General features: G+C 46.2%; 4 protein-coding genes across 4 annotated transcripts; 2 read left to right on the forward strand and 2 right to left on the reverse strand.

Moving 5' to 3' along the window:
* Positions 1-4,064: 4,064 nt before the first annotated feature.
* Positions 4,065-5,672, forward strand: PHALS_09686 (hydroxyproline-rich glycoprotein; the record flags this gene model as incomplete). Its single annotated transcript, XM_024724986.1, has 6 exons — positions 4,065-4,340; positions 4,402-4,475; positions 4,535-4,610; positions 4,685-4,795; positions 4,860-5,546; positions 5,607-5,672. 6 exons carry the CDS (start codon positions 4,065-4,067, stop codon positions 5,670-5,672), a joined length of 1,290 nt encoding a protein of 429 aa, XP_024575808.1.
* A 46-nt stretch (positions 5,673-5,718) lies between these two features.
* PHALS_09687 (rna (guanine-9-)-methyltransferase domain-containing) lies at positions 5,719-6,842 on the reverse strand (the record flags this gene model as incomplete). The annotated part of the gene is made up of 5 exons (XM_024724987.1): positions 5,719-5,822; positions 5,884-6,139; positions 6,208-6,283; positions 6,348-6,389; positions 6,457-6,842. 5 exons carry the CDS (start codon positions 6,840-6,842, stop codon positions 5,719-5,721), a joined length of 864 nt encoding a protein of 287 aa, XP_024575809.1.
* On the reverse strand, positions 6,843-7,722 carry PHALS_15387 (uncharacterized protein). Its single transcript, XM_036407404.1, has one exon. The coding sequence runs from the start codon at positions 7,525-7,527 to the stop codon at positions 7,294-7,296; it is 234 nt and encodes a 77-aa protein (XP_036263112.1). The 5' UTR covers positions 7,528-7,722; the 3' UTR covers positions 6,843-7,293.
* Positions 7,721-9,424, forward strand: PHALS_09688 (serine threonine-protein phosphatase pp-x isozyme 2; the record flags this gene model as incomplete). Its single annotated transcript, XM_024724989.1, has 7 exons — positions 7,721-7,873; positions 7,936-8,088; positions 8,158-8,526; positions 8,612-8,791; positions 8,860-8,927; positions 9,116-9,139; positions 9,226-9,424. 7 exons carry the CDS (start codon positions 7,721-7,723, stop codon positions 9,422-9,424), a joined length of 1,146 nt encoding a protein of 381 aa, XP_024575811.1.
* Positions 9,425-11,087: the final 1,663 nt, after the last annotated feature.

Consider the following 11,087-nt stretch of genomic DNA (forward strand, 5'->3'; position numbering starts at 1 on the left):
GTATGTCTTGTGGCGCAGTTGTTCAGGTCCACCAAGCGTATGCAAAAACATACTTCGACGACATCTTCGTCCACATTCTTGCGGAGTATGGGAGAATAGATGAGGAAAACCACATCGTCCATTTGAGAGAGGTGCTCGTGTTCATGCGCACGAACAAACTGTACGCCAATGCAGACAAGTGCATCTTCGGCGCGGAAGAAGCCCTTCTTTTAAGGACCTTCTGTGGGAAGCGTGGTCTTCGAGCGGATCCCGCTAAGGTCAAGGCCATTGTGGACTGGCCGAATTCGAAGACTTGTGCAAGTGGCTAGGCCTCGCCAACTACTTGCTCAAGTGTAGCGCATATTATGTGGAAATGACACGGCCATTGCCGAATCTTCTTCAGAAGGATACGGAATAATGTTGAGAAACCGAGCATCGGGAAGCTTGTTACAGGGTGAAAGACAGCCTCCTTCATGCACCAATACTGGCGTTGCCAAACCCTGATCGTCCTTTCAGTGTCGTCTGTGACGCTTCGGACTTTGCCATCGGCTGTGCACTGATACAAGCAGACGCCGAGGGGCGAGATCGGGTGATCGCGCTCAAATCTCACCAGCTTAAGGCTGCGGACAGGAACTACCCAGTCCACGACAAGGAATTACTTGCGATGAAGTAGGCACTTGACGCTTTTGTCAATCGTGTCTTTCGACAGCATGGACTCCCGGAATCAATTGTCTAGGATAGAGACACGCGCTTCACAGGGAAATTTTGGTCTTCAATCTTCAGAGTGCCGGACACCAAGTTGACTTTGTCAACAGCGGACCATTCGCGGACCGATGGTCAAATTGAGCGCATGAATAGCGTCATTGAAGACGATCTTCACAGCCGTTTGCTGAGACGCCGAATCGCTGGAATCCATGCTGCCACTCTTGGAGTTGCTCTGAACAATACAGTGCATATATCTACCGGCTACATGCCATTCTTCGTGAACGGGCTTGTTAATCCTCGCGTCCTGGTGACGCCGCCATCCCAAGGCTCAGGGCTTGGTGGGGGAGGAATAGCCGAACGGCTAGCTGATGTCAGTCCTCTCAATGTCCGTTAAGAAGTCGATGAGTTCCTTTCTACCAGACCGAGTGTCCCACGACAAGTTCGCGATGCGATGGCTGAAAGCCAAGACATGCAGAAAGAATTTGCAGACAGAAGAAGCAGACGAAATATCGAAAAATTGAGGTCGGAGACCTGGTTTTTACTAAATGTGAAAAATCTTCCTACACATACAGTTTCTGCTGTCTTAAAGACGAAGATCTGTCACGGCATATTGGACCTTTTATGATAGTGGTCAAGCGCCACGCGTATACACTGAACATTTCAAGAAGGATGCGCACCCACTCGGTGTTTTATATTGGCTTGCTCAAGCCGTAACGGGATATGGCGCAAGTGAATGCGGAAGCGCTGGAGCCGGGGCGGTGCCCAAAGGTGCTCGGCCACCTAAAAGCTGAACCAGCAACTAATTTTGAGCATGGAGTGAAAAATTTCAGTTTCAACGGCGCAAGGCGCTCCACCGTCGCGCAAAGCTACGTATTCGCCTGCTCGGCGGCTTGAAGCGCTCCGACAGAGCACGATAATCCTTAACGTGAGGCAGTCGGTGCACAAAGTGCGCCAGGCTCTGAGGCCTTCCGCACTCGCGACCTCGGAAAGATGCTCGGCAGAGTGCCGATGACGGCGGACTTTGTCCTCCAAGTTTGAAGAGCATTCCGAGTCACCGGACGGCGATCGACTAAGTCGTCATCGCCCACCCGCCGACTCTTCCTGATGAGAAAAATGGCGTCCACTACCATGTGGAACGCCTAATGGGTCGACGTCGTCGACAGAAACTAACCCAATATTGTGTGAAGTGGTGGGATACCGGAACTCCGAGAACTCGTGCGAGGTTGAGGCGCCACTTCGGCAAGACTGCCCAGACGTCGTGGTCGCTTATGATCAACAGGATCATGGCTCTTCGCGTCGTCGCGCGCCCCACGCTTCTCGGCAGTAGCCTGGGAAGCCAAAGGGTCATGGGCTGAGCTCAAGTTATGGCCCTGAGCTGTTGTGGTCGTGGACTCCCCGATGTGAGACACCACAGAGCTCGCGGGAGCGTGATGGATGATTCCATGTGTCGCAGGGCGACAATACGCACGAAAACGGCGTTGCACCTTGAGTTTGGTAAACTCAAATCGGAGATGGCGCTCAACGCGCACATCCACATCCTTGTGGCACACTGTAAAGTAGATAGCGAGACAGGTTTCCGGTGCTGCTACACCAATCGATCAAAGCGCTCCTCATCCTCCGCAGCAATTTTGCCAGGGGCGAGCACCACAGGAATAGTCCGCATTGCGGGTATAGCAGCACCTCCTTTCTGAGCTCGAAGTCGAGCGCGGTACCTATCCGTTGAGATTTCTTGAGGTATCAAGATGCGAACTCGGGAAACTTTCCGCTGGTCAAGCTCAGCTTGTGGAGTGGCCGGGGGGCCGACTACGTTGACACCTAACGATCGAGTGATCGCGTCTTTCGCTGCAGTAGCGGGATCCGCCGAGCGGAAGTCGTATTCCACACGAGGGTCTAGGACCGAATGTGGATACGAGCGCATGAGAGCAGCCTCCAACTGCTGCTTCTGTGCCTCGTCGAGTCGATTGGTAACAAAACCACTTCCCGAGGTCGGGGAGCGGACACGGTGTCCGCAAGGTTCGAACAGGGCTAACGTCGCGCCGCTGGTACAACTCAGCCTCCTCGTCTTCTCATAGTATCCGACTCGTAGTCGACTACCTCAGAATTCTCGACTAGAAAATTCGTCGCCCGTGGCGCTGCAGTGTGTAGCGCTCGGTTGCCGAAAGCTTGGGATGTGCCCACCGTGAAGCCGCGGACGTACTGTCCGAAGGTGCCTTCTGTACAGAAAAAGAAGGGTTTCGCGCGGGCGCCTTCGCTACAAGCTAGGCTGGGTGTTTTTATGTCATATACACAGGGCTCATTGAGCGGAAAATGTTCAAAGCTGTCCTAGGGACGTCATGGTGTATCAGACACGCAAGCCTCGTATGAGGCGACAGTTAAATGTGAATTGTGGGGTATTCACAATTTTGATGGGGGAGAGTGTAACGGCGGGTCACACAAGATGGTGTGACCGTACATAGGTGTGGATCACACAAGTTGGTGTAATCACACAATGGTTTAACTACACCGTGACAAGAAGCCAATACGTGGTAGGATTGCCTGCAGCGGGGCTCTTTGTGCTTTGAGGGAGCGTAACTTAGGTCACCGACCTTTCGTTCTATACTTAGAGCGAGTACGAGTCTAGCGGATCGCAATCCGCTAACTCCAAGAATAAATATTGCCTTATCCCAAGGCTAATTAACTCTTTCGTTAAAATCGAAAACTGATTTTATTTATTTTTTTATCTGCGGCAAAGCCGTCTAAGTTCAAATGTATAGATTTTCCTAAATATATATAGTAAAATCGAAAACATGCATAACTACTGGCTACCCAGCCACGTACCGTATTATTATTTGGGTGCAGTCACACCATGCCCATCTCGTGTGACACACCTCGTGTAACCCCGTTACAAGAAGCGTAGGATTGCCAGTAGTAAAGCATATTGATTAGGTTTACTATATCGATTTGATATATCCATACTAATCAGGAAATCCTAAGGTATAGACATTGGGCTCTGCCGCAACTTAAACAATTAAAATAGTTTTCAATTTTGAACAGAAGAGCGTCCTTACCTTCATTAAGGTTTTTATGTACTCATGAGGTAGCGGGTTGCGATCCGCTACACTCGTTCTGGTTCTTGCAAAGAACGTAGCTTCCTTCAAGCAAAGAGCATCGGCATCCCCGCTGCAACCAGGCTACCTACCACCCATGAATCATCACATCATGGCACGAACTCTATAAATTAATGACCAAATTTTCCAAAAGATGATAAGCCATGATTTTTTGATAGAACCCAAACCCAAATAACCCAACCTCCGTCACTGTGATATTCCATCGGTATTATATCAATCACCAGTTTGTATTGATGTATATTTACCTATTTAAATATAAAAACAAGCTTTTCGATGACGACGACGACCGACCCTCAGCCTGTGAGGATCCCGCCTACATTCAAGACGCTCTTACCATTCATCAGGCGTGCTGAGGAGCTGGATAGGGATACATCGCGACCAGAATCTAAGCTGATCGCATATTTCTGCCGCCAGTATGCCATGGAGCTGGGCATTAAACTACGTGAGAATGATGTGTCTAACGAATCGACAGACTATCTATTGTCGCTCATGGACCGTTTGGAAAACGAGAAGAAAAGTCTGCCAGAATTTACGCAGGAGGAAGGGAAGGTTTGAAGTGAAATTGTTTGGCGCCTAGGTTTTTAGGCGGTAATCGAGCGTTTCATAATAGGAAATTTGCGAGGATTTTGCGACCGAAATATTTTCTAAAGCTGATGACGAGGATCGCGCAGGGAAGGCAAACAAGTGCGTGGTAAAGATTTGCATTTCGATGGAAGTTGCTCATGCTATTGTATGTCTCATAGAAGCACAGCTCGCACATTCTATGCTGCTGGCACATTTTTTGACATTCTAACTCAGTTTGGCGATATTCCAGAAGATGTACGAAGTTTAGACTGGAGTTATAGTGGTATGATGCGTGAATGTATCATCGTGATGGTTGGATTGTTTCTTAGATTGTAGAGAAGCGTCGCTATTGCAAATACAAGGCGGCGACAATTTTAAAAGCTGTTAAAGAAGGAAAAACGCCCACACCCGGACCGCCCGAGGGACTTGACTTTAAGGCTGTGAGTGCTCATGTCATAAATATGTGTATGGTAACGAGAACATATGACCCACTGCTCTTATCAGGACGATGATGGAAGTCATGATGCATCGATAGCAGCTAACGTAGTGTCATCTACTTCGGAACCTTTTGCTCCCGCTGTGGTAGTTTCACCGATGCAACGGTCCAGTTCCATAAACAACTCAGCACCTCTTCCTTTCCCCCCGGAGACGACGAGATCAGCAGGAGCCATGAGTTTCAGCGAGCTCGAAAGTACATGGCACGGACGTGCTAGTACTCAGAATCCCCCGCAACTATCAGCGCCAAGTCACTCTCCACCAGCTGCCCGTCCTAATTCGGCTTTTTTAACCTCGACGCCACCACCTGATTCGACGCAAAACAGAAAACCGCTTTCCTTTCCATCTGCAGCTGACGACCAGCCAACTTCAGTCTACAAATTGCCTTCGGACCCAACTTCAGATAGAAATACTCCTTCCGCCGTAATTTCAGGCGACGACCCGCCTTCCTCCCCAGTTTTGGCCTACGACCCGCCTCCAGCCGCAACATCATCAAATCGATCACACGAAACCCATTTTGCCCCAACTTCCTCGTACCAATTGCCTTCTGCCCCCTCTCCATCCTACGAGCCTTCTTTATGTTTAACGAGTCAAGCATTTCAAGGCAAGCCCGAACGTTTGCGTGATACACATGCATCACAGAACGAGATTAATGATGCGATTGAGTACTCCAAATTTGCCATAGCAGCTCTTAAGGTGCGCATAAGCTTTACCTCTCATTTCATTCTAATTGCAAATATACTTTTCTGGCTTAAGGTGAAAGATACGAAGCTAGCGGTAGAGCGATTGGAAAAGGCTTTGCGCATTATACGAGGAGCGTAATAGTTGATGACACTTTAAGTTTCTTGTTTAATGACGACTGCCACATTTATGAAGTTTCTTTGAAATGGACGCCTTTGCGTGATGGAAGCGTCGCTAAAGTGGCCTGAGCCCAGTTCTTCACTTTGGAAAAGTGTGTAAGAATCTCAAACACTGCGACATACACATTATATAAGTCTCAACAAAATCACGGACCAAGCATTTTAAGAAGCACCATGATTCACAGTCAGCACACGCGTAGCTGAGCCCATATCTACAACAGCGTCGAGCGGAAGCTTTGCAGTTTCAATGCCCTGTTTTATCGCCTTTTCGTATGTGATTCCTTTTAAGCGGTTGCGATCTACAATGCCGCCAATGATGTACACCTTATCACGGCACAGCTTTGTGATGGTGTTGGGTGAGTCAGCAGTGAGATAAACGAGTGATTCTTTTTTAAATATATCCATGTAGCTTAACGATGACTCGGCAAACTGCAAATTGACATCAAACAATTATCATTCGATCTTGTTTTCAAATTGGCCAGCAGTGATAGCCATACCGTCTGCCACTCGTGAAAACCGCTTATTTTCTCTAAGTTTTTCCTCACGTCACCGTGCAGCGAAGTAATATACACGCTGAAGAAACAGATTAGATGCTAAAGGCCAATAGTGTGAATGGCAAAGCAAATTGCACACGTACTTCATAGGCATGGAACTTCGCCTATTCACTCCATACGAAAACCTTTTACACAATTTAGTTCAGAATGATGCTCACTCTCACCACATAAAATTGGTATACAACTACGCACATTATCTGCTGCGAAAGACTCTTCTTCTCTTTTTCGGACATCTTATCGTCAAACGCGCAATCTATCACCACCTTACTGCCTTCCTCAGCAGCCATCAGAAGTGTCTCTCGCTTAGCAATATTGCGCTCCCTGCGCCGTAGGATGGCTGTGTCGCTCATGTCCAGCTCCACAGATGGCGAAATGATTCCTTTAGCCTTCTTGGCGCGCTGCTCCTCCTGGTGTCTCAGTTTTTTTAGCTCCTTGCGCTCTACCATTTGCATGTGACGCTTTTCCCTGCGCATTGCTCGCCTAGAGAGCTTCACCGTGCTCTCATTTTCGGGCTTATCATCCTCTGTTCCATCTAATTTTACTGTTATGTGCTTGGTTGATACAGCCGCTTCGGTCATTTTTAATATCTTCGAGTCGATTGATGACCCCACCATTCGCTTACACCTAGTCTCACTATTGGCTGCCTAACTTAATAGGGAACAAAACTGCTGCGCACAGCAATGTCGATTGTGATTGTATGTACTGCAAGACCCAAAAGACTTAATGTGCATGATCACCGCCCCAAAGACAAAGAACATAAGCCGAAGATTCTGCCAGTATCTTTACCATACGTTCTTCGTCGCGGGAACATATAATCGACGAGAAGGGAGAGATAAAAACAGAGGAGCACGACATGCAACGCCAGTGATCACTTCATTAAAAGTGTACTTACTTCTGTACGGCGACATGAGCGATGACCCTGCTTAAGAAAGCGAGCCTTTTGAGGACAAAGATTCACTGCCGTTGAAGACGAGGTTGAATATGTCCACACACTGCGGTCGTATCTCCTAGATAAAGTGGTGCAGTGGTTTATGCCGAGATACGACCGCAGTGATTTAAGAAACTGGCAGTAGTGGACAGCCTTTTTGAAAGTTTACAATCGCCATGAACATACTTTGCGACCGCTTGGGTGCATCTACGTACGACGTGCTGACTTTGGTTTGTACTCGCTGTGCCGAAGGAGGCACAACATATATGCGCTATCGTCCAAAGTTGCCGTTTAGTGGCCAATTTAAACAAGTAGCTGATCATAAAACGACGCATCCTATCAGGTTGCGTGTGTGATAAATTGCTCAGTTAGGACACCTCAGATATTGAATACATTGAGTAATCCTCTCTTCATTTTATATTCATTCTGATGGGTTAAAACGACCGGTCAACACAAAGACAGTGAGCACAAAGCTGCACGCGTCTTGTAAGCAATCTCTTGCAATAAAGAACTAGTGGTTCTACGGACATGGCGGCAAGTCAGAGTGATCTGGATAGACAGATTGAACAGCTGAAGCGCTGCGAGTATCTCAAGGAGTCAGAAGTTAAAGCATTATGTCAGAAGGCGCGCGAGATCCTCGTGGACGAAAGCAATGTGCAGCGTATTGATGCCCCTGTAACGGTACGGAAATAGCTCATTTTCAGTAAAATTGAGAAATAGCTGTTTTAAACATATGCGAACAGATCTGCGGTGACATTCACGGTCAATTTTACGATCTTAAAGAGCTATTCAACGTGGGTGGCGAATGTCCCGAGACAAACTATCTGTTTATGGGCGACTTTGTTGACCGTGGATTTTACAGTGTGGAAACATTTTTGCTGCTGCTCGCACTAAAGGTTCCTCTGAGAAAGAATTTGCAAAGGGAATAGAAAGAATGAACTAGCTGACTTGGTGTGGTTGTCTAGGTGCGGTACCCCGATCGCATTACGCTGATTCGTGGTAATCACGAAAGTCGTCAGATCACCCAGGTGTACGGCTTCTATGATGAGTGCCTTCGCAAGTATGGCTCGGTGAATGTATGGCGATATTGCACGGAGATTTTTGATTATTTAAGCTTGTCGGCGATTATCGAGGACAAGATTTTTTGCGTTCACGGCGGGTTGTCTCCATCGATTAACACGCTTGATCAGATTCGTATCATTGACCGTAAGCAAGAAGTTCCGCACGATGGGGCTATGTGCGACCTTATGTGGTCCGATCCGGAAGATATTGACGGCTGGGGACTTAGTCCTCGTGGTGCTGGTTATCTTTTCGGCGGTGATGTTGTGGAGAAGGTAACCAATACAGATTATCAAGCTTCCACTTTGTGGTGATGCTTTTTTGCGATGAACACTTGATCATTGTTATGTGTCATGACAGTTTAATGAGACAAATGACATCCAGCTTATCTGCAGAGCGCATCAGCTTGTGATGGAAGGGCACAAATCCATGTTTAGTAGTGCATTGGTGACTGTTTGGTCGGCGCCCAACTACTGCTACCGTTGCGGCAATGTCGCGGCAATCTTGGAGATGGACGAACATTTGGAACAGCGATTTAAGGTATGTGAGCTTCATTAAGCGCGGTACAATCGAATAAAATCACTGTATGTTAATTACTTTAAACATAGATTTTCGAGGCTGCACCGCAAGACGCACGTGGTGTGCCTGCAAAGAAGCCGGCTCCTGACTATTTTTTGTAAGCTGTATCGCGTGTTGATCTCGGACAGCATCGCGTGATGTTTTCAGAGAGCGCTTTAATTCGGCGCGGCGGTAAATAGTAAGCGCGCTAGCAGGAGCTAGAAATGCTTGCCAAAAAGACGACTGATTCAGAAAGGGAAGAGCTATATAAGGTAAATTTCTGGGCATTGTACTCGGTGACGCCAGTATGCTACACATCATAGCACGAAGGTACTTTTGTGTGTTCGAGTTTTAGATATAAATAAAACATTTAGCTGATCCACTATTCATGAATTGTGTTAATTACTATATTTCAGCAATATGGGTAACCTTGTGGACAGCTTACTTTTGGTGGCGGTTGTCGTTTCTTCTTTGCTACGCATGGGCATGATAGTGCAGACTATATTAACAAACGGATTTCCTCGATACTTAGCGCAACGCGAATTAAAGCTAAGTTTTGTGCGAAAAACAGTTAAGAGCTTGATCGTAAGCTTTAGAGCACATCGCTTAAGCTAGCCTATCATAAACCTTAATACCGCTGTCGCCGAATAGTACATCGGCTATTGTATTTACTGTCTCGCTGCTGACTTTAACACAAGAGATGAGATCGCTTGCTCCACCTAGAAGATATTCATTTGTGATCAGCTAAATGCTTTAAATTGTAAATTTTATCATCATTGATAAGTAACGCTTTTTAATTCATAGTGCTACTTTCGAGAAATGTACTTGAAATTCTAGCAGTATGCTTGCTGTTTACTGTACACACTACTACACTTTGTGTTTATAATGAGCACAGCGATTATCGAAATATTATTTTTCCATTTATGCTTTTATGCCCTAATATCACACGGTGATATTATTTACTTGAAGTATTTCTTAACTCATTATGGCTTGTTGAATTGTCTACCATCAGTTTTGATCATTTTTTTTCTAACTAATAGGTAGCCGCCGCCATCATACTTTATTCTAGGACGCTGAATCGAGGCTGTCTGATACAAGTTCGGCTGTCGCAAGCCCAATAGGCTCTCAGGTTTAGTGCTGAGTATTAATAATCAGGCGTTTAATTCGGCAAAGCATGAGAACAATTTGGGATGAAAATTTGCAAAAATTCTGCAAAAACGTTAACTCTGATACCACAGACATAAGGATTTTATACAGGCAATAACGGCATTCAATGGTATGATTTATTTGACTAGTTGGGCTTCATACCAAAAGACAAAAGAGATAATTTTATTGCGGAGTATGACCACGCGGGCATGATGACTACCGAAGTGGTAAAGTTCAGACGTACATATTAGTAATAGCATAATATACATTGAATTTATCCTACGCCGAGGTGGATATTCACGTTAGAATGGCAAAATTCACTCAAACGAAGGATGATGGATGACCCTGGGTCATCATATTGGTTATAGAAGCTAAGTATTGCTTTCACGACGATTTCGAAAGAGCCTTGCTATATGAAGTTAATTGCAGCGGAGCTGCCGTGGTACTTTCGCCTATAGAAAGCTAAACTAAGGTCGGTAATCTCCGTTTTATACTTAGAACCAGTACGAGTGTAGCGGATCGCAATCCGCTTACTTCAAGAGTAACCACTACCTGAACATAAGGCAAATCAACACTTTTTAATAGGTAAACTGTATTTCTGGTTTATTTGCGGCAAAGCCGCCTATATCTAAATCTATAGGGTTTCCTAATTAAAGAGTAAAACCTTATTGAAGTAGGAAGCCCAGCCAAGTATAGACTTTTTGTTAACGTGTAGCCAAACCATTGTGTGATTACACCGTCTTGTGTAATCCACACCCTTGTACAATTACACAATCTTGTATGACCCGCCCCTTGAATTGATGCTCATATTCCATGTCAGACAGCGCTTTTGCACGTTGAGCCAAATCCTGGCATTAAAGGACCATCTTGGGCGGATGACGATTGTTATGAAGAGCCCATCGACGAAACCAGTCGTCCAGTGTGTTTGCGCTACCGTGATTTTGATCTTCGTCAATAATTTTACGACTGATATGGTGTTGCCACCTTCGAGTCTGACAAACTCTTCAGTTGAGTGGTAGCACGAGTGATGTAACACGGTTATGCATACCCTGGTAACAAGAGTGTGTGTCACATGAGATGGGCATGGTGTGACTGCACTCAAATAAGAATACGGTACGTGGCTGGGTAGCCA

The sequence above is a fragment of the Plasmopara halstedii genome, assembly GCF_900000015.1.
Source record: "Plasmopara halstedii genome assembly, contig: Scaffold_430, whole genome shotgun sequence".
Classification (NCBI taxonomy): domain Eukaryota; phylum Oomycota; class Peronosporomycetes; order Peronosporales; family Peronosporaceae; genus Plasmopara; species Plasmopara halstedii.